The following is a 20872-nucleotide window of genomic DNA, read 5'->3' as shown; positions in this document are numbered from 1 at the left end:
TGATCCAATCTGAGGCTGCTTCCACCCACCTGAGCTACTCGCTCTCTTGATGACTAACGCTTGTTGTACGAGACAGAAACCCCAGCCCGATCTGGCCCACACAGCACACACACACACACACACTCCTGACTGGCCGGAGGCGGATGAAGTAGAGAATATAACGAATGTATCAATGCAATGGGATTAATTAAAGCAAAACTTTTTTAGTGCATAGAATCGCATTGGCGACAACAGGTTTTTTTCCTGTAGATATTTTGAACAGCTGTTTAGCATCTGTCTTATCCGAGTTAGGAGCTCGTTGCATTTTTTTATTATTAATTTGCCTTTCTAGGCTCATGGTAAAAGTGCAAAGTCAGCTGTATTGACGGGCGTCACGCGAGTATTCGGCTATAGCTAGCACGGCAGAAAAAGCTGACTGTCACTTCCCAAGCGATGTCCAAACAATAGCGGGAAGTCCAACAGATTTTCTCTGATTCTTGCATTTTTGCTGTTTTTACGGAAACGCCGGTCCCGTTGGCGTTTCCAGGAAAGCTCGGCCCAACTGGTTGAGCTTGTTGTTATCTTTGCCATGCTGGGTGTCAACACCGAGTGTCCTCACTTGTTCTTTAGAAGTGTCTCGGAAGAAGCAATCTACTCCGGTGGGGGGGGGGTCATCAGGGCAGCGGAGCGCGGAACAAAGGGGAAACGCTCAGAGAAGGGGATAAGACAGGAAATGTTAAAAGCGTTTTTTCCCTTTTGATTTCAAAGGATGCAGCTGAAAGAAAAGCTTTAACACCTGCGATCCTTCTTTATTTATTTTTGCTCAGTCTAAAATAGGCCGCCGTTCTTAAATCTGAGTCGTGCCTTTTGTAAACTGCAACTTACAGGGTTGATTTTAAAGAACAGACAAAAATGATGCGTTCACATGTTTAGGAATATGAACCGTGAAACGAGAGGTGGTTTTGTTCTCCGATTATTTGCGGGCTGGCCCTTTAGAATGTTTATAGCACACAAACTCACTAGAGGGCAATGACGAAAAACAAAAGTCTGATCTGAAAACAGTCAAAGCCTGGACTGGGCAGGAGAAGTATTAACAGTGAACGTGGTTATGGTTATTATGGTCATGTGACCAGAGTGTGTGGGGATAAAACCATTTATTAATCACTTTGGTGAAGGTTTTGTGCTATTTAAGAGCTGTTTAGCTCCTTTTACCTCAAATTAGATCCAGAATTAGTTTTATTTTATAGCCAATCATCTGCTTTCATGCGATTGGATTGATCTCATAAATACTTAATCGATTTAAATTATTCCCGACCCAAAATTCGGGTTAAACGTTATTTACGGACGGATTTCCTATTTTAAAGTTGTTCGTTCGTCTCCGTCCTGTGGGTGTCGTTGTCGTGGGAAGACAGAGGCGCGTTGGCGTTGGATCCACTCCGGGGCGCGCACGGAGCAGGAGAGCGCACAACCCAGCGTGGGTAAGAGGGGGAGGGCGCGCCACCGATGAGGCGACAATATGATGTTGAAAGCTGAAAGATCCGAGAAATCAAATCTTCTCCATCTCATTCCGGAGCAGAACCGAACCTTCCGCTCAGGCTCCTCCTTTTCGCTCCTCCGTCTCAAACTTGAAGGTTGGCGGTGCCGGTTCTCCCCCCGCAACGCAGACCGGTTCAAAATGACCGTCACTCTGATCACAGCTGGCGTACCGGTTTTTATTGATTAAGTGATATAATGGTTGTCAATAATCCTCCTAAAAGAAGCGCGGCAGCGCCTCTGGACACGCGCACGGATCCACCGGAGCGACCGATGCTACAAGTAAGTTGAATTTCAAATGTAATGGTTCATAATTTGTCATTTGTTAAGTTCACGGAAGTTAGCCGAGAGCGCACCTGCTTCACCTTGGTTCACCTGTGTCTATTTGCCTCGCGCTGATTGGTTGCTGCCGTTTCAGGAAGTTTTCGGCTGCGTAAACACGAGACGCGGGCTCGCGCGCGACAAATTATTTAATTTTTAATGGTGGTTTTCCCTCAGAAATGTCTTCGATGCTGTTACCTGTAGCGCAGTGAGCGTTTTACCTGGCTGGTATTTAGTGTATACTAAATTATTGGCACGTTGCTTGTGACATTTCTTCTCGTCCCACGTGAAACCATTTAAAAGGAAATTATTAAAATGTTATTCTGGTGACGTGGCCGGTAGACTTTCTCCTCTAAGTGTCATATATATATACACTGTATATGAAAAATATATATCAAACTGTCTCTTTTTTAATTAATTAATTGATTATATTGAATACAAATGCACTGACTGAAGTCCAAACGAGCAAAAAAGATTTACAGAATTTTTTTTGCCAGATGAGTCCCAGATAAAATATGACAAAAATTGCAAAAATGCACGTGTTCAAAATATTCTTTCCTTTTTTTTTTTGCTTGCTGGAGATAATTTAACCTCATCCTGTTCTCCGGATGCTCTCTGTGCAGCTTTCTCTCTCTGACGTGTGCACCATTAGCCTGTCCCGAGGGAGCAAGCTGGAATATAATGCTGATTTGAGATCAGTTTCTGTTTTTCAGTTGCCACTAGCAACGCATTCGGCATGAGCGCTTTGAGCTAAGTGCATTACTTTTCCCAGCCTCAGACCATATCAGCTCACCCACATAATTATCACTGTTTTTATAATACCTGTAATAATATTACACTTAAAGTAAAAACCCTGGACTGGACTGGACGTCAATAAGGTCAATTATTAAGATGATAATCGGTGAATATTCTTGTTCAGACCTGCACCTTGCCTTGAAAAAGAGATGATTATCTTATTGGATTCACGAGATGGCAAGAAATAGTAAAATTGTCCTCCAAATTTCAGACTTTAGAGCATCAAGGGCTCTTTTTTTACCATTTCTATGGAGCGCATGAACAGGAGGAACTATCGCGACATACGATAAATGATTTATTGTACCTTTTTAGAAATGTTGTGTATAAAAATAGACAGAAAAAGCCTTTAACCTCTTCTGCAATCCGACTCTTTCTCTTCTTGCGCTCTGCAGTCTCACGGCAAAGGAGCTCGAAGAAAAGGTCGATTCGAAGGCTCAGACGGCAGCTCCTCCTCCGACACCACAACCAACAGCCTTGTTCGCCAGGTAAAGTGAATGAAATCGGTCTACATGCTCATACTGTTCATTTTGTGTGTAATATATTAGCATGTTGCTATTCAAAGATATATTCCTTAATAATATGCAGCTATCAAACGTCTCCTGCAGGAATGTACCACGTGTGTGTGTGTGTGTGTGTGTTTAAAAATGTGTAAATCCATAACTGTAAATGCAAATTGGCGCAAGAGCCCGGCCTCGGTCATCATCATCCATCAGATATGAGATGTGTACTGCAGTGAAGGCCCTCTGTAAACACCGTTGGGTACAGCATGCTAAGTAGAGGCCTCTCTTCTGAGCCGCAACACAGCAGCCTGTTATGAAACAGACCCCCGCCGCGGTCTGGTCTTTGTTCAGCGGACCCACAGAAGGATGGGATTGGCCGGGTTAAGGATGCGCTGCCCCTGCCTAGATGTTTCTGCCTTTTTTGGGAGGAGGCGGGCGCCGTCTCGTCTTTGACACGGCAGCGGGGGAGAGCAACAGGAAGCTGGAGGAGATCAGAGCGAGAGACGGCGTCTCCTGGCCGGCCGGCCGGCCGCTCTGTCAAGAACTTCTGAATGAAGTTCAGGTGTTGGAGCCGCCGAGGGGGAAGTCATGCCCATTCCCATAGCCTCTGCCCCCCCCCCCCCCCCCCCCCTGATGGGGAATTCCCCTCCACTGAGTCATCTCACATAAATACTAGGCTGGGAGTGGGATTGTCGGTAACATAACGTCACGTTCTACAGGAATCAGAGGCTGTTTGAGTCAGAAACCGGAGCGGGTCGGGAGTAAAGAGGAGGAGTGGCGAGTTTCAAGGTTGGCGGAGGCCTGCAGAAATATCCTCGTCGGGACGTTTGCCACAAGGAGGCCCCAGAAATAGAAGCCCCTTCCAGTAACTCCTCTGTTTGGATAATAATGTAAATACTCCTTTTCCAATTGTGTTATCATAGCAGCCGTTTGAGAATGACCTTATTCCTCCCGCTCTCGTGATCAATCACGCTGGCGCTGATTATTTAACCGACTAACAACTATTCAGCATTCCATCGTGTGATTTTTGAACTCATCTTTTGCGTGTTGTGCTTTGCCCTCACGTCCAACTTATGTCTCATACGTCTGACTGTCCTGTGGGCGTCTTTAGAACAACTAGTGAAGGTCGACCCTCTGATTGATCCAGCATAGCTCCGGGCATCATAACAGCGACTTTCAAGTAACTGCGTGTTCTGAAAGGAAGCATCAGTCGCGCTGCTGCAGATGGAGGGTCAGAGGTCAGACAGCGAGTAGGTTGAGAGAGAATTGGATGAGAGATGTTTCCCTGCGGTCGTGGCCTGATGCCCTCCTGGGAGTATAGGGGAGGCTGGGATGGCCGGAGTTCCAGGCCGGACCGGACCGGACCGGACTGCTCCGCCGTGGGATTCCCGAGGTCAGTGTTGGAACTGGAGCTGAGAAGGCGAGCAAGGAAAAGGTCCGGAAGCTTCTGGTTTTGGTTTTATTTGCGTGGAGTGGTCTTCTTGAATCGTCTAAGGAGCTTCCTGGTTTGTTTAATCAAAGTATGGATGTGAAAACTGGCGGTTTCATGAACTATTTCTCATTCAGAGGTAAATCCGGGGCAATCGGTGAAGAAAAGAGAGAATCTATAGCCTGAAGCTAAGCTAACCAGCTGCTAGCTGTGCCGTAGCCTTGTTGGGAGAGGCACGCCTCATGGATTCTGGTGTGCTGGGCTTTCTGATCATATTAGAAACTGAGAACTCCCTGAAGCTGTAAATGTGAGCAGGCTGGCGGTACGTTTAGAGAGTTTGCCTTGAGCCTAGTGCATCCTGGGAAACGTCCAACCCTCCCAATGACCCTGAATAATAATAATAATAAACCTTCTTTATATAGCGTCTCTCTAGAAACGGAGTTAACAAAGTGCCCGACAGAGTGAGAAACGAAGCTCTGAGCAAACAGCGGATGAACATGTGTCCAAAGAATAATAAAGCTTCTCACACCGACCCCGATTAGAGGCATTTTTTTCATTTCATTGTCATCGTCATTATTTTTTTTTCTCTGCTTCGAGTCGAGTGACGCAGTGAGCTTATTTATTCCTATCAGACATGGCAACCCTTGACTTTTGCGTGTAATGTATAACAGCACCATACAGTGAATGGTATGGAGTGTGCAGCATTAATCCTGCTGACCTTTGTCTGACCTTTGAGCTACTTGTGTCATAATTTTCCAATAGCAGGTATTTCTGGAAAGTGTGTGTGTTTTTTGGCATGAAAATGCAAGCATGGTGGATGAGTTTAAGTGATTTACGATGTGCTTTAACCTGCTGTGCTCATTTCATAGGAGCCAGACTGCCATCTAGTGGCGAGAAATAAATTACATCAAACATTTTAAGTGATAATTTAAATTTAAATGGTCATTAACTCCAGCTGGAGAAATGTTTCCTGAACATGTGACACTAACAAAAAAAAAAAAACGTTCTAAGAAACGAAATGGAAAAAGACATTCTGCAAAATGACACTTTAACTAATGTCTCATGTAACACTGAGAGCAAACTATTTATTGACATTTCTAAAGTTATAAGTTATTACTGTAGCTTCCAAACTGCACTGGAAAAGTAAACCGCGTAGATACATTTTGAACGCATCATTTTATTTAATCATATGCATCAAACAATTTCCAAGAGAGGAAATACGCTGACAGATCTACATTTGGCTGAGCGGCTGTCAGTCCCGAGGAGAAGAAGAGATATAGATATTAATACCATCACCGATGATCCCCAGAGCAGGTGATGGTGTGATCCACTAACAGGTGTGATCCACTAACCTTATCAGGAAGTTGTTGGTGCGTTGTGAGAGAAGCGGAAATTAAAATGAGACCTGAGGGGTTTTAATTTGTAACACAAACAGACAAGTATCGATTAAGCAAACAAAGATAGCGTGAAGCCCCCACTTTAGGGCTTGGGAGGTGATGGCAGGCGGCTTCGTCTGTTTCAGACGTGACCGTGGAATCAGTCATTCAGATGTAGGACCTAAAATAGTTAATATTTAAACTGGTGCAGTGCAAGCAGAGAAGTCATTTCCATACTCTGTGTTAGAAACGTGGAACCCACGTGAGTTACAAGGCGTTATGTGCCATTATAAGGTTCTGGGTTCTGGTTTGCTGCCGAAAACATTTCTGACTTTTAACACACACGTCTGTCTGATAGCAGAAATAATTGCTATCAAGGCGTGATCTTCATGTTGTGATTTAGATTTTGTCCTGAGACGAAGCAAGCGAGAGAAGACGTGCACTTCTGCCTGACGCGGCAGTTTCAACACAGCTCGTTGGTCTGGACTCGATCACCTGAACGCGTTGGGGGGGGGGGGGGGGGGGGGCGCGTTCACATCCATCAGTCCCACCGTGAACGAGCTCTCTGCACCACCGACTGTGGGGCATAAAAGCACAATGCAGTCTGCAGAAGCACACGCACAGAAAATAAGTATGAATCACAAGGATGGGGGGGGGGGGGGGGGGTGCAAGGAAAGGGCGAGGAGAAAACAGACTGAACCCGGGATGGAAGGAGGGGGGGGGGGGGGGTGTTAAGGTGGTGTCCTTCATTTGCAAATGAGTGACAGCGGTCAGGAAGGGACACCCGGAGCTCCACCTCCCTCCACGCTGAGAGGGAACTTGTGTGATGATGATGATGATGATGAGTGTGTCTTCATCTACCAATAGCTGAACCTTCCCGTGTGCCACCCTGCTTCGGGTCTCCTGCCTCAGCGCGGCAACACTGCGGAGGATTTGGCAGCTCAGAGGTTCTGGGTGGGGCGAACCGTCATCCCGGACTTGCTTCTCACCGTCGGCTCGTACACTCTGCTGCAATATTCTGGGATGGATGGATGGGGGGGGGGAGGGGACAGCAGAATCTGACTTATTGAATCTTGTGAGTGTCTGAGGATTTGGGGCGTACGCGTGGGGTGGGTGGACAGAAGCAGGGGGGGGGGGGGGGGGCTCCTCCATCAGGGACCGCCTCCGTCCGTCTCCCCTGTGTCTTCTGGTGGATCAAGCGTTCCAGGCATGGAGCGAGGCTGAGCGGATGCTGCTGCCTGACGGGGGGTGTGTGAGACGGCCGTCGGCTCCTCCCCGCCCTGGTCCCCTTCATGCCGTGCTGTGGGCTGGGCCATCGCCGGAGAGCACAGCTTCCATATGTGAGTGTGTGGCTCTGATGCTGATTCATAACGAGGGTTGAGAGAGAGAGAGAGAGAGAGAAGACTAATGTGTTTTAATCCAGTTGTTTTTAAATGATGGCTTCAACTGTGTGATTGATCCAGACATAATATCTGTAAGTCTGATCGGATCGTGAATAACTTTAATGTCATCGTGGCTTTGAGGTAGCAGATGGACGTCCCAAGCATTCCCTTTGCCATTGCCAATGGCAAAGGGCAATAAGGGTCTTTTTTTTGGAATACCAGTTCAGAGCGTTGCAGGATTTTAGCTTTCTGCAGAGCTCTGTGCAAAACACAATCAATCTTTAATTTCATATTTATTCCAGCTTTTGAGCGGCGGACTGGAGTTGTGCTGTCACGCTCCGTTGATGGGTCGGTGTTCACAATAAGACCTTCTGTTCCTGTCCTTTGTGTCATTCAGACAGTGATCGGGTTCCGTTGAGTCCCTGGCGTAGGACCGGGACGAGAACTGTTTCCTCCTTGCTTTATTCTGTCTGATGTTTGTACACCATTTCAGAAATCCAAAACACACAGCGAGGATTTTCCCCGATCCACATGATCCTCGAGTACTGCGGATAAAGACGAGCCTCCTTAGCCAGATTTAACCACTAGATGGCGATGTTACACTTTAACTCTAATGCAAACGTGAAAGCGTAAAAACGCAGAGACAAACACTCATTAGATTAGAGGGTTTTATTTTATTGTGTAAAATCCAAATTAATCCCAGCCTTAGGTTGATAAAAACATTTAAATGTCTGTATGAAAGTTCAATATCAGCTCAGATATTTCAAGGTCAATTTGTCACCTCTCTACAGCTTTGTATGGCATGCAGTTATAAATAACTATAATAATATAAACAACTGCTATTTAGATTTGCTTCTTTGTTCTAATTATTATCCTCTTTAATGGTAGCATATTGAGCTGTATAAAATTATACTTATATATAAGTAATTATGAAAGTTTAATATGGAAAAGAATCCTCTTTGTAGCCTGAGTGACGGTTTGTGCTGTAATACAAGATGCTTTATCTAAATTATGCTATTGATGTTTCAAACCGGCTGCATAAACAAAATAAAAAATTTAAATCAAGCATTTCCAAATTGGTTGCCACTAAAATAGAAATAAAAATGGGAAACTGTAAACATTCATGATAAGTGAGTTGATCTTTGATCCATTTGACTTAAATGCATTATGGTGATACTGATGTCTAATGTCTTCATTTATCAATTAACAGTTTGGTTTAGTGTGTTTCCAAATGCATCTTAATGTCCTAAAAACCAAGATGATGACTTCGAATTGCTTGGTTTGTGTCCAAACCTTAAAACTACTCAGTTAAACGTAAGACAAAGAAAGGCATACCTGCAGAATCCAGGCTTAAGCCCCCCCCGCTCCTGTAAGGAGTGGATAATGTGCATCTGGGAAGTTAAACAGTCGCATCCCCTGAATTCAGCCAAAGACACTGCTTTTTTTTTGTGGATCTTTTGAAATAGGATCAATCGTTGCGAGCCCAATTATGACGTATTCTGTCTAGAAATGTGGCCTTGGAAGGGTCCGGCCTCTGAACTGCAGCACCAACTTTATTCCAGATGTTGGAGAGAAGGGAAATGCCAGCAGTCCTGTGCAGAACGCTGCAGCGGCATGAATCAAAAAATTCACCCAACAAGTGTCTGAGCTGTAATTCTGCTCATGAGTAGAATGGAGGACCAGCTGTTAACGCTCCATGCCAGGGTTCTAATCCTTGTTGATTAGGTGTCTGCATGAAAACAAACCCTTCATTATGACCGAGCATACTGAAAACACGTGTTTGTGTTTAATAACTGTGCAAACAAAGGGTTTATTATGAACTTAAATATAATAATCCGAGCGCAGCCTGCATCTTTGGCTCCGAGAGGGCAGTCTAGTAACCGGATCCAGCGCTGACCCCGACAGGACTCTTGCTGCCGTGACTCACTGCTCTTTATTTGACACTCATCTCACATGTTTCCAATATGGAGCACCGAACCAGTGTTTTGTTTTTACATCTGAAATGGGTCAGAACACAATCCTGCTCGGAATGGAATGCGGAGCACAGAGACCGGCCGGATGGGATTCTGTCTGACGGGCAGAGTGGCCGGTCTTCCGACACTTCTCACGGAAACTCGGCTAATTGAAGACAGCAGGCCTCCCTCCCGTCCTGACTGTTGTGTTCCAGGCTTTCCAGGAGAGCTAAGGTGCAAGCAGGGATTGTCGGTACTACTTGTGTATTGATTTAAACCAGTGATCAGCATCAGGGGAAACGGAACCCCCCCCCCCCTGTTGAAATGAATGCCATTAAACGGTACAGCCCGGCGTAATTCACACTCCTTTTGTTATTGTTTACATCTAAAACATTTGACCCTTTGTAAACCTAAACATCTAAGTTTCGTACCAACTTTAATGACAACCCACCCAATAATTGCTGAAACATTTCATAAGAAAAAAACACAAATTCCAATTTGATGGCGAAAAGGAAAAGGCAAGGAATCATTAAAATCAGCGTACCGGTACATATTTCACATGAACCCAAACGTGATCGCATGAAGAACAAACAAATGGCAGCACCTCTGTATTTATGCAGAGCGCTGTAATTATTCCCTGACAATACTGATTTTGAGTCCATGCTAGCGGTCAAATAATTTCCCATGTCGGAAAGACTCCGGGAAGCGTGGCCAGTTGCGGAGTGCCGGTGCCAGAGCAGAGCAGACTGTAGCAGGGTTTTTCCCTGGAAGTGGTTGCGAGTTCCTTTTGCCTTTCCAGAGAATGTGAAAGCGTCTGGAAACAGAAACCCTGAAGAATGTCTCTGGTTTAGGTGGATTTTTACACTGATACATAATCCATCGCCTCACCGTTGGACTGGAAAGTGTGATCTATATCTAGGAGGGCCTGTGAGCAGCAGAGCTTCACTGCAGCCTGGAAACACTGATGTCAGCGAATCGCATTTCAGCTCATTTACAGCTGAGCTGTGACAGTCCGAGTTCTAAAATCCTCACGGAAGATGTAGGTCAATCTGAGCGGAATGTACAGTTTCACGATGAGCGTAATCTCTGTTCCTATGCGTGGGCGTTCCACTTGTCCGTCACCTTGACAACTCTGATTTGGGTTATTTCAGACTGAATTGCTGCAGGATTTTTGTGAGGCTTTGAAAGGGCTATCTAAAATCTTTTAGGGGATATGGAGACAGGACTTTAAAAGTCACATTTAAAAGGCATGTGCATTAGTCTAAAGGTGAAATAGCCTAAATAACAAATAACACTGGCATATAAATACATTTAAGGAATATAAGAGGTGGAAAGTTGTGGGCTCACCTTGTGCCCATTAAACCGGCACCTCAGACAGGGCAGCCAAGACAAACTGCGCATCACTTAAAACCGGAGCAGATGTTCTGAGAAGCCAATTAAGAGCAGAGAGAGACGCAGACGACCTTGTGCTCCAGAGAAGGGCTGCCAGCCCATATGGACGCTAGCTCAGACAATAATGAGAGCGGCGCACGTTGAAAGTGGACCGGAGTCTCACGCTGAACACCACACACACCACACGCTGAGCTTTCGTGTTCTTTTTGTCATTTTAAATGAAGTAATAACAATTATTGATTTATTGTGAAATTATTGGACATTAAATCTCACAGTGACGATAATCATTGCTTTGCAGCCTTTTGAGCTGTCATTTCATCGTCCCCCTTAACTGCAATATAGACTTGATCCCATTTGAAAATGAGACTGAAGCGAGAGAGAATTCCATTTTGGCTGAGCCTCTCTTAATGACTGCAGGTACAGAGATGCAACCGCAGAGAGAGAGAGAGAGAGAGAGAATGAGAGAGAGAGAGGGAAGAATGGAAAAGAGGAGGAAAGAGACATCCACAAAACATCAAAATGGGTTTGAATGTTTTGATTTGGCTCCAGTATCCTGGAGGTTCCAGTGACCTGCGATCCCTGTTCCCGTCCTCCAGAGCATCCGTGTGTTCCTCCTAATGCTTCTATAAGCTCGCCCTCGGGATTCAACCACAAAGATCTCCTCCACGATTGGGCCTGCTGCTGAGGCTCAGCAGGGCGGGGTTAAACCTGCTGGGATGTTTCACATTCATAGCACGAATACATAATCAGTCCGTCGGGTCGAGGAGGAAGAGACTCGGACTTTTGCCGGATAATTTTGCAATCCTGATTTGTTTTTTTTTTTTTTTTTTTTTGCCATGTGAAGGAAAACATTTGTCGCCGTCTTCTCCTTTTTTTCCGGCGGGGTGCGGTCTGATCCTGCAGACAGATGCTGGATTCAGTCAGAGCAGGTGATCTGGCCTCGCGCGCTTGCAGGGCAGATGACGACCTATGGCCGACACTCCTGATCACAGGCTGAAAACCCGCTGAGGAGGGGGCTCCTCGCGCCACGTTGCCAGGCTGCTCTTGTTGCCATGATCAAACAAAGCAAGAATAAAAATGTCTCATGGGTAAGTGAGGTGTGTTTGTGAAGTTTTTCTCCTCTACTCCACAACAACTGGAAACCGCATAAACATCTTTGCGTCGCTGTTGATAAGGTTTTTAATCTTTAGCAGGCAATGCAGAGACCATTAGAGTATATTTCCTTTGCTTTTTTGACATGTCCCACTGTTCTAAAAAGACGCTTAGAGATTTAAGTATTATATAACTACAAGCTACGACATGCCGACTTTATGAAATCTGAGTTATGAGTCTGCCAGCTCTGCGCGCGTTACAAGCAATTTGACCGACGATCCGATTGACATTATAGATGGCAACAAACAAAGGCCGAACCGCCAAGCAAATTACCACCCGAAAAAAATAAAAATCAGGAATCACGTCTGTGTCATTATAATTTTGATAAAATAGTGGAGGGGTATTTTCTGTGACGCTGCGCCAGGTTTTTCCAACATGCGTGAGTTTGATATCTGATTCTTTGCCAGTGAATGTGGATCAGGGGAGATTAGAGTGAGAATGGCTTTGCGAGGATGAAATCAGCTACTTGGGCGGGGGGGATGCAATACAGTTATGGTTTAAAAAATGCTTCCAGAATCACACTTGTGCACACTACAAGGACCTTGACTCTGTTTTTTTGGCGTCACACTTCAGGTACTGAGACTTTCTGCCTCCTTGCAGACTTTGAAGCATTTTCTCTTTGTCACTCTGCAGTTGTTTGATGTCCAGCACTCGGCTCAGCTTCGCTATGTCATCTATTAATTTGAGTTCCTCTCTCAGGTGACCGTCATGGTGGGATGGGGAGGTGGGGGGGGGGGGGGAATCCTCCACTATGTGCACCATGTGTGGCGCTGCCATAACTTTATATGTTATCCGGTATGTTGTGGGGAACATGTGTTGGACTTATGTTCTTCCTCCTGGGGGAAACGCTGCTCCACTTTTGCTCCATCCACCCATATGGTCCACTGCAGCTACGCTTTGTCCTCATCATGAACCGGATAACTATTCCTGCACACACGGTGCTGCAAGGTTGAGTACTTTACAGAATGTAATTATCATATTTCGCTAATTTATGCCGTTTTCTTCGGTAATTACAGCAGATCAAAGCGAGAATATTAAGACTGGCAAAAAATGATTTTGCGTGCAAATACAAAATATGCAAACACAAACAATTGACCGATTTAAAAGATTAAGCGTTGAGGAAACATAAATATTTGATAAAAACAATGCAAAATATCCACACCAAATATCATCACATGGTGGAGAGTTAGAGATTCTCTGGATCAACTGATTCACATTGCATGTGCAAAATTTAGTTGTGGTTTTTTGCAGAAATCAGTTGTCAGGAAAGTTCCAATTCATGTCACACAGCTGCAGCGCCTCTGCAGCGCTACTGATCCCAGGTATCTATTCGTCTGTCCAATAAGCCTAATGACTTTGAGGGCCACGTTCGTGACGACAGGGGGGGGGGGTGGGCAGCACCGGGCGGATTAGGACTCCAGATGGTGCTGTTACTGCCTGATTGGATGTCTGGTTTGTGGACGTACAGCTGCAAGAGGTCACACGCTTTACCGCAGCGGTCATAGCTTCTCCAGTCAAGTATCGGAGCAGCTGGAGTTTTAAGACGTTGTGTATGCGGTGTGTGTGTGTGTGTGTGTGTGTGTGTGTGTCTGCCTGCTTCCTACAACGTCATGGCAGCAGAGCTGACCATGCAACAGATGTTACGCTATCAAATTAAATCTTAATGCGCCGCCAGCTGACGAAAACCCTTTAGAGCTAACATGACACCACAAAGCTCGGTATCTGTGTGTTTGCTCGTGCACGTCAGTGCGTACGTGTGATCTGCCTGAGACGATTGAATCCGCCACAACACTTGCTGTTGGAGCGACGGCCACATCTGGTTCAGGTTCCTCCTGGTGGCGACCTCGGCTGCATTTAGGAGCAGCTGGCCAGGTAGCATAGCAGCCAGTTCTCTCTGTTTCTGACTGAGGCAAAGAGGTGGGGTGTTTTTTTTTGTTTTTTTTTGTATGTCAGGCGTCAGCTACTTGCACCCCTGGGTCAGGGTGCTCTAAAACAAAAGCAAAGGGATTTGCATAATTCATTACAGTTGCTGTGGAACGGAGAGGCGAGCGACACAGGTGTCCCCGGGAGAACGAGCATGTCTAAGAAGCCAAAGGTAAAAAGGAAGCAGCACACACAAACACACACACACACACACACACACACACAACCTGCTCTTGTTTTTGTGTAAATCCGCAGCTTACCTCGCTATCCGGCGCTTGCGTGATTAGTTGTAGTGCTGGCTTGTCACAGTAGCATAGACTGCCTGAGATGTGTACTGGATGTTTATAGGCCTGTCCTGCTGAAGACGCTCCTCGTATCAGTAGAGTCTAGTTTTTAGCTTTGGATGGATGCCAGAGTGTGTCAGCCTTTAGTTCTGCAGAGGCAGCGATGCTCGCAGGGCTTTTCTGTCGGGCACAGACAGCCTGCAGGCTCCTTCTCTTACCCAATGTAGAGCACTGCGTTTTGAGTCTTTTTAAATCTGATTATTTGAAATTAAGCAATCTTTCATTGGTGATTAGTTCACAAAAAAAGTGATTTTTCTTTTTTTCCTTGTTTATATTCAAGAGATTTTAAAGATACGCCGCGAGGTTTTCATGTTTTCACAAAAAAAAAAAGTTGTTTATGTAAAAAGAAGAGAACTGGAAAGAAATAAAGAACAGTGGAAGAATTATGACAAAAAGAAAATCCAGGATGCACTCAATCATTTGTTTTAATGGCTGCAGCAGCATGAAGAATAGAGAGAGAAGATGTACTTTGCTCATGTGGGGGTAAGATTTAACCCAAATGGGGACACGCTTTAACAACAGAAAGCATTAGTCCATAGAGCTTAAAGCGCTACAAAGGGCACCATTAAGAGTTCAGGATCATAATTCACAAGAGACAAAGTCGAGATTACAGGAAAGATGAAAAACAGAGTCCCTGGTTTGCATCTGTAACTGTTGAGCACATCGTTCTTATATTACTTATATTAAAATCGTTATTAGTCGTGTGTCCTTGTGTTTAACCCAAACCCTATAATCACTAAATTAGCAGATAGCATTCTACCCATTTAGCTGATTAAAATGACTCTGCGTGTTATGACGTCCTGATCTTCTCCATCGTATCCGGGTCACCACAGGTCAAACTGAGGCGCTGTGCTTCGAGTATAAAAAGTGTGTTTTACCCTCTGCTCGTGTCTCTGGCTGACCCACGTGTGAATGTATTGGTCACAAGTTCACAGCCCTCCCAATTGGCTCGGGTGAGGCGTTTTTTTTCCTGTGACTTCATGTGGGACAGCCGATGTGTTGATGTGTTCAAGTGAGGATGAAACGAGTCGGCAGCAGGCGCCAAACGCTGCGCACTGTTGGACAGCTCAGCGGTTCATAAATCGAGTCTGTGCTTCCACTCGGTGTCCAGCAACTTGGACAGCATCAGGCATGCTTGAGAGGCTTCCCGTGTCTCCACTGACTCCACATTTCTTTGGAAGGGTAAGCTTTCCTCCCTTCTTTTTCTCTTTTTTTTTGGTTCCTTTTTTTCCACTCCTCTGCTCGTTTCTCTCACGCGTTTATCCCTGCTTTCCTCTCTCTCATTGTCTGTAATCAGAGAGGATCCCAAGGCTCAAGTAGCCTGGCGTGGCAACCTGGGTCAGAAGCTTGCTGCCAGCCCTCTGGGGTTCATTAGTCAGTCTGATGTGGTTATAATACATTAGTAAGGCCTGCTTTTATATATATATATTATATATATATATAGTAGGGTTGGGTATCCCCTTTAAGTTTGGGACTGGTACTAAATACTTTCATGCGTGCTGTACATATAAATCCATAAATGGGAATTTAAAGTCACCGTTTAACAAAGTGTATTTGTATTTTATAAATATTATTGTTCTAGTGCTTAGAAATAAGACCTGCATGAAGGAGTCTTCATTTTCACTGCTAACTTGAACTCAGTAACACAGACAATGTGTGTGTGTGTGCGGGGGGGGGGGGGGGGGAAATAATATATAATAAATATTATATTGAGTTGAGCTCAAACATTGGAGACTCGGCCGCTCACTGTTAATACAGCCGGATCAATCATTCACATTACTGCATGGTGCAGAGCTGCTGGGATTCATAATATACGTTCATTTGTCATGTTTATTTCCTGTAACTAAAACTAATGTCAAACACGACGGCCCTGCAGAAGCACCCTGCCCCGGTGAAGGAGGTGTCGGTTCGTGGTCATTTCGGATTACGCTTTTGATATAAGAGCGATTTTTAGCTTCGGGGAGGGTTTATAAACGTGATGAAGGTAGGATTTACTGCAGGCTAAACAGAGGCGCAAATGGAGTCCCTTCATACTCTACAAGGTCACGCCTCAGTTCTACGCCATGATTGGAAGCAACTGTTGGCGTTGTTTTCAACGTGAAGCTGATTGGGATGTTATATTGATCGTCCCTTGTGGTCCAATTACTGCACACTGGATTTAAAAGCTGCTCTTCTTGGCCTTTGTGCTCTTGTCAGTGTGTGAACGCTAGTTGACGTCACTGTGCGCATGTGTGCTAATCAATAAACCCGACGCAATGCCAGTGCACATTTCCCAGGGCTGGGAGAAGTAGAAGGCATATTGATCCATCAAAATCCCGTTTTAGAGAACTCCTTGCAGTCGACGGTGAAGAATTCCATGATGTTATTTATTACATCGTGCTACTTAAGCTAAATAAAGCAGCTAATCAGGACAATGACCATCTGCCAGCTTCTTACTTCAGGGACAACATGAAAATGTTATCAGTCTTTTTATCAACATTGAAATTGAAAAGCATAATTTACTTATTTCAAAAGAACAGAAAAGTTATTTCGCTGTGAGGTGCAGCGCGACTTGAAGCCATTGTCCTGGTGAAATTATTAGGATAACGATCCCACAGTTGGTCACGTGCCGGGCACACGCCCTGGATGATAATCCTCAGAAAGGGGTTAACCCGAATCAAACACATCCATAATCCAGGATTTAGGCTGGGCTGTCCAGAAAATATTCCCCCCCCCCCCCTAAAAACCCCCCACAAATCTGGGCTTTACTGATAATGTTGAATAAATGTCACGGCTTGTAGTTTTATAGTTCTACAGACCGGACATGAAATGGAACTGGCTTTTCTGTTCTGCTTGTTTGTTTGTTTGAACATTTTAATAAGTTATGGTTTCTTTTTCTGATCACTTTGATTGATCTGCAATGAGGTTGTCGTTTTTTTGTCCAAACCACTGCAGTTTCCCAGTCGCCTTCCAGCCTCATTAAACCAGAGCTCCGACTCTTTGCTAGATATCTGCCGCTTGATCGCTAAACCGACTTTTATACGACTTTAATTTTATGGGTGTAATAACTTGTAGAGTGTAACTCTTCAAAGTAACTTTGAAGAGCGAGTAATCTCTTGTTCGTTATGTCAAAAACCAAACAAAAATATATGTTCCACCCAAATACCCAAAACGGAAATTCTCAATGGCTTTGGTCTGCTTGATGATGAAAGCTTATATACGGCATGTCAAACGCAGTGAGGATAATGACTTCCTGACGTTTCGTCGCGTCTCCGCAACATGTGCAGAGATCAAAACTCAGAATCGGATAGCCTTCCTGTGAGAGAGCGACCTCTTTGAGGCAAAGCGGAACACACGTAAACTTCTGGAGATCACACACTCGCATGCAGACATTAAAAAGCTTCTACAGCTGCTTTCGGTGCTTTCTGGAATTTTCAGGTCGCCCTGTCGGCCAGGGATCTTACTTCCTAACTGTGTGTGTGTGTGAGAGAGAGAGAGAAACAGAGGTTGTGTGTGTGGGAGGGGAAGGGGGCAAGGGGGGGGCTTGTTTTTGGGTCTTGAGGACGGCTGGGGCGCTCTGAAGGAGTGTTTTCCCAGCGTGGGAAAGACGCTCGTCTTTCTTTGCCTTAGCGGCGATCAAAGTAGGCCGAACGAGGGCTGAGAGGAGCTACCGTCTCTCCTCTGCCTCAAACCTTCTCCACAAAGTAGCTCTCCTCTGGAGCTGCAGCGAGGGGTCCAGTTGGAGTGAGGGAGTCGGGCTGGTCGAAGTTCCTGCGCCCCCCCCCCCGGGAGGAGATGGGCAGCGGCTGAGAAGGTTTTCTCCCAGAGTTGGGAAGAGCAGAAATGTATCACTCTGGCAGTGAGGAGTCAGATTTGGTGAGTCTGAATGAATGCGCTTTCTCCTCCTCAAGCTGGGCTCTTTCGTACGTTCCTGACCCCGAACTTGGCAGGAGTCTCACTCGTCTTCGCTCGACCTTCTGAACAAAGAGGAATGTCCCAGACTGCAGGAGAATGGAGGTTATTAGAGCAGGATTTAAAGGGGCGTAATCATACACTTCCTATTTTTCTTCCTCGTCACTTTGGTTTGCGGAGTCGCACACGAGGTGCACCGTGACTCCCTCGCAGTACGCTACTTTAACACTAAAACGCACACGTTTGTGCATCTCGTGTGAGCAGCGGCAGCACAAAGAGAGGAGAATAAAGTTGACGTCTGGGGCCGGCTGGATCCTCTGTGTGCAGGGAGCAGTAGGGAGCGCTGAACTTCACTGTGACCTGCAGCTTTAAATCATGTAAATCATTTCCTGTATTGTGTTTAGCGGCAAGAGTCATTGATGCCTAATCAAACGCTAAAAAAGACAGAAAATTGTGCGATAAACAAGTAATGTTAAAAACTGCAGCAGTTTCATTATAAGCAAAAGTGCAAAGCTTTTTTATTTATTTAACCTTTATGGGTTGCATCCTCAAGAATCCACGTTTTCGCCTCACGTCCCGCAGCGCCGAACGTTTGATTGTCATTGTGTGAGTATTAGTTTCTGTCTTTACTTTTTGTGAAAAGACTTTGAAGCGGTGTTTTATAAAAGCAGAGCTTTAAACATGGACACTCGGTCGTATTTCAGTTCAGACAGGCGATGTTTGATCGAACTAAATAAAAGGATTCACTTAAAAACGTTAATCTGGGTTGTGGGGAACTGGTGGACATTTTTATATATGAAATTAACAATACCCATAAACAATTCATCAGTATTAATACTCACAAATCGCCGGTGTCACCTTGACGACAATGCGACCAATCCCTTTTTACCGCGTCTATGATTGCTCCTCCCCCCTCAACTCTCTCTCACCCACTTTGTTTTTGTTTCACCGATGCGCTGTTCAATCTGTTCTTCTTTTACTTTCTTGCTCGTTCTCCGTCCTTTCCTTCCGTTCCGCGTTAAACATTAGCAGCTATTCGTCTCGGCAGTGTCACGCCTCTCACTCTCGGCCGTCACATTTTCTCTCACTGTCTTTGTTTAAACGAAGGAGGTGCCGTCTGTGCACCGATGATTTCATGGACCGTGGAAATGGCGTTGATGGACAGATGGCTGGGAGACGAAGCTTTAGTTTCAGCCAAGAATGACTCGTGCCAATCCTCAAACTGCTAGCACCACTCAGCCCATTGTCAGCCCCGCTTCGGTCCGTGAGCAAGAACCCGACCCGTTTTGGAACGAGCGGCAAGCTTCATTCTTCAGCCATGATGCACGCGAAGCACACTGTGCAAGCTCACTTCACTGCCCCGTTTAATTCACCAGAGATTCTCGTCTGAAATCTGCTGATTGTGCGAACTCGAATGTGAAATCCAGTCCAGATTGAGGTTCCACTAGTTGGTAAAGTTAGCAAGCTGTTTGGTTATTGATGAATCTTATCGATCTGTGCTTTGTTTTGGATTGGTTCTTATTTCCATTTATGTGGCGGGATTAAGGTCTGGCTTCGCTGTATGTCAAAAGATGACATAAAATATCATTTCTAATGAAATCAATGCTTATAAAGGCATTTATTTTTGTGTTTAAGTTTACTGTGAGCACTACAGTTTAGCATTTTAGCATGCTAAGCCTGAAGAGAGGAAATTCCGTCTAAGAACTGGGTAAAGATGGCTAAACTTAGCACAGATTCCTCCATCCTGAGGGTACTTTATAGCTCAAGAGCACAGAATGTATTTTTGACATGACAGCGATTCTCTATCGTTATAATGGAGATAAAACTCCTCTATATCTGGCTCCAAGAAATACAGAGAAGAACTGATGAAGGGGCCGAAAATCAAAGTGGAAGCTTCCAGATCACAATGTGATTTGTTGGTTTAATATGACGCATCATCCTTTCTGATGACGGCTGTTTCATGGTGGTAATAGTGGTAGTGATTTAAGGATCTTTGCACCACTGCTGCATTTAAAGGTCATTGATGGTCTTGGAGCAAGGACCTCTGTCCAAATCAATCAATACACATGGAATAGGAACCGCAGCACAATTAGCCTTTCAGTGCCTGCTTCACGTCTCTTTTTCTGACATCTCTTTTTACTTCAATTACTGCAGTTTTCATGTACCGACGCTATAAAAACAATAATTACTGTTAAGTTGTGTGCTTAATATTTAACAAGATGTTGAGGTTCTCTGTCTGGTGACAAGCCCGTGAGTCAAAGCAGCATCACGCTGCTGTCCGACTACTATCAGTGGCCAGTGTGTGGATGACACAGTGCCGTCACTATCAGCATGGCAGCTGGTCTAGAGGTCGGTCAGGTCGGGCTGCCAGAGGCTCGTCCTGTCTCTCTGAGTCTTCATCAGTGTTGCTGCCGGAGTTCAGTCTGCACAGCTCCACCGCCCTCGTCTCTGGGCTCCTCGTTGACCCGTGGTTTCAAACACCTCGGGATGGGTTGGGCGTTGTTATAAAAAAAAAAGAAGAAGCAGGACATGCTGGATAATCCTGCAGCAGCATTTAATTCCGCTCTTCCATTTGGAAGATGGGAAATGTTTAATTAATGCAGTAATTGTTCTCATTTGTCTCGTGTGGCGTTGCAGTGCTCCGCTGGCTTGTAATGAATCTCCAGTCATCTGACGGCCGAGGAGTTAAAGCAGCCTGCAGCTCACATTTCCAGACCAGAGAACATAAGAGATGAGAAATTACTGCTACAACAATTATTTTTTGTTTATTGATTAGTCTAATTATTTTCATGATCGCCTGGGTATTTTATCTAAATACTGTCGGGGCTAATTCCAATTTCTAATATTCAAATGTGGCATAATCCTTTTCTGTTTCGTCTGACCGACGGTCCAACATTCTGTCT

At 45.1% G+C, this 20872-nt stretch overlaps 1 protein-coding gene across 1 annotated transcript in view; it reads left to right on the top strand.

Moving 5' to 3' along the window:
* Positions 1-1710: 1710 nt before the first annotated feature.
* cacnb2a (calcium channel, voltage-dependent, beta 2a) overlaps positions 1711-20872 on the top strand; it is a 31310-nt gene continuing 12148 nt past the window's right edge. The window contains exons 1-2 of the mRNA XM_068748014.1: positions 1711-1794; positions 3021-3113. Of these exons, the coding sequence (XP_068604115.1) occupies positions 1711-1794; positions 3021-3113 (177 nt within the window). The remainder of the gene's footprint in view (positions 1795-3020; positions 3114-20872) is intronic.

Source organism: Brachionichthys hirsutus, chromosome 14 (genome assembly GCF_040956055.1).
Source record: "Brachionichthys hirsutus isolate HB-005 chromosome 14, CSIRO-AGI_Bhir_v1, whole genome shotgun sequence".
NCBI classification, from domain to species: Eukaryota; Metazoa; Chordata; class Actinopteri; order Lophiiformes; family Brachionichthyidae; genus Brachionichthys; species Brachionichthys hirsutus.
Note: the sequence above shows the minus strand (reverse complement) of the source record. Positions and strands in the feature narration are given on the sequence as shown.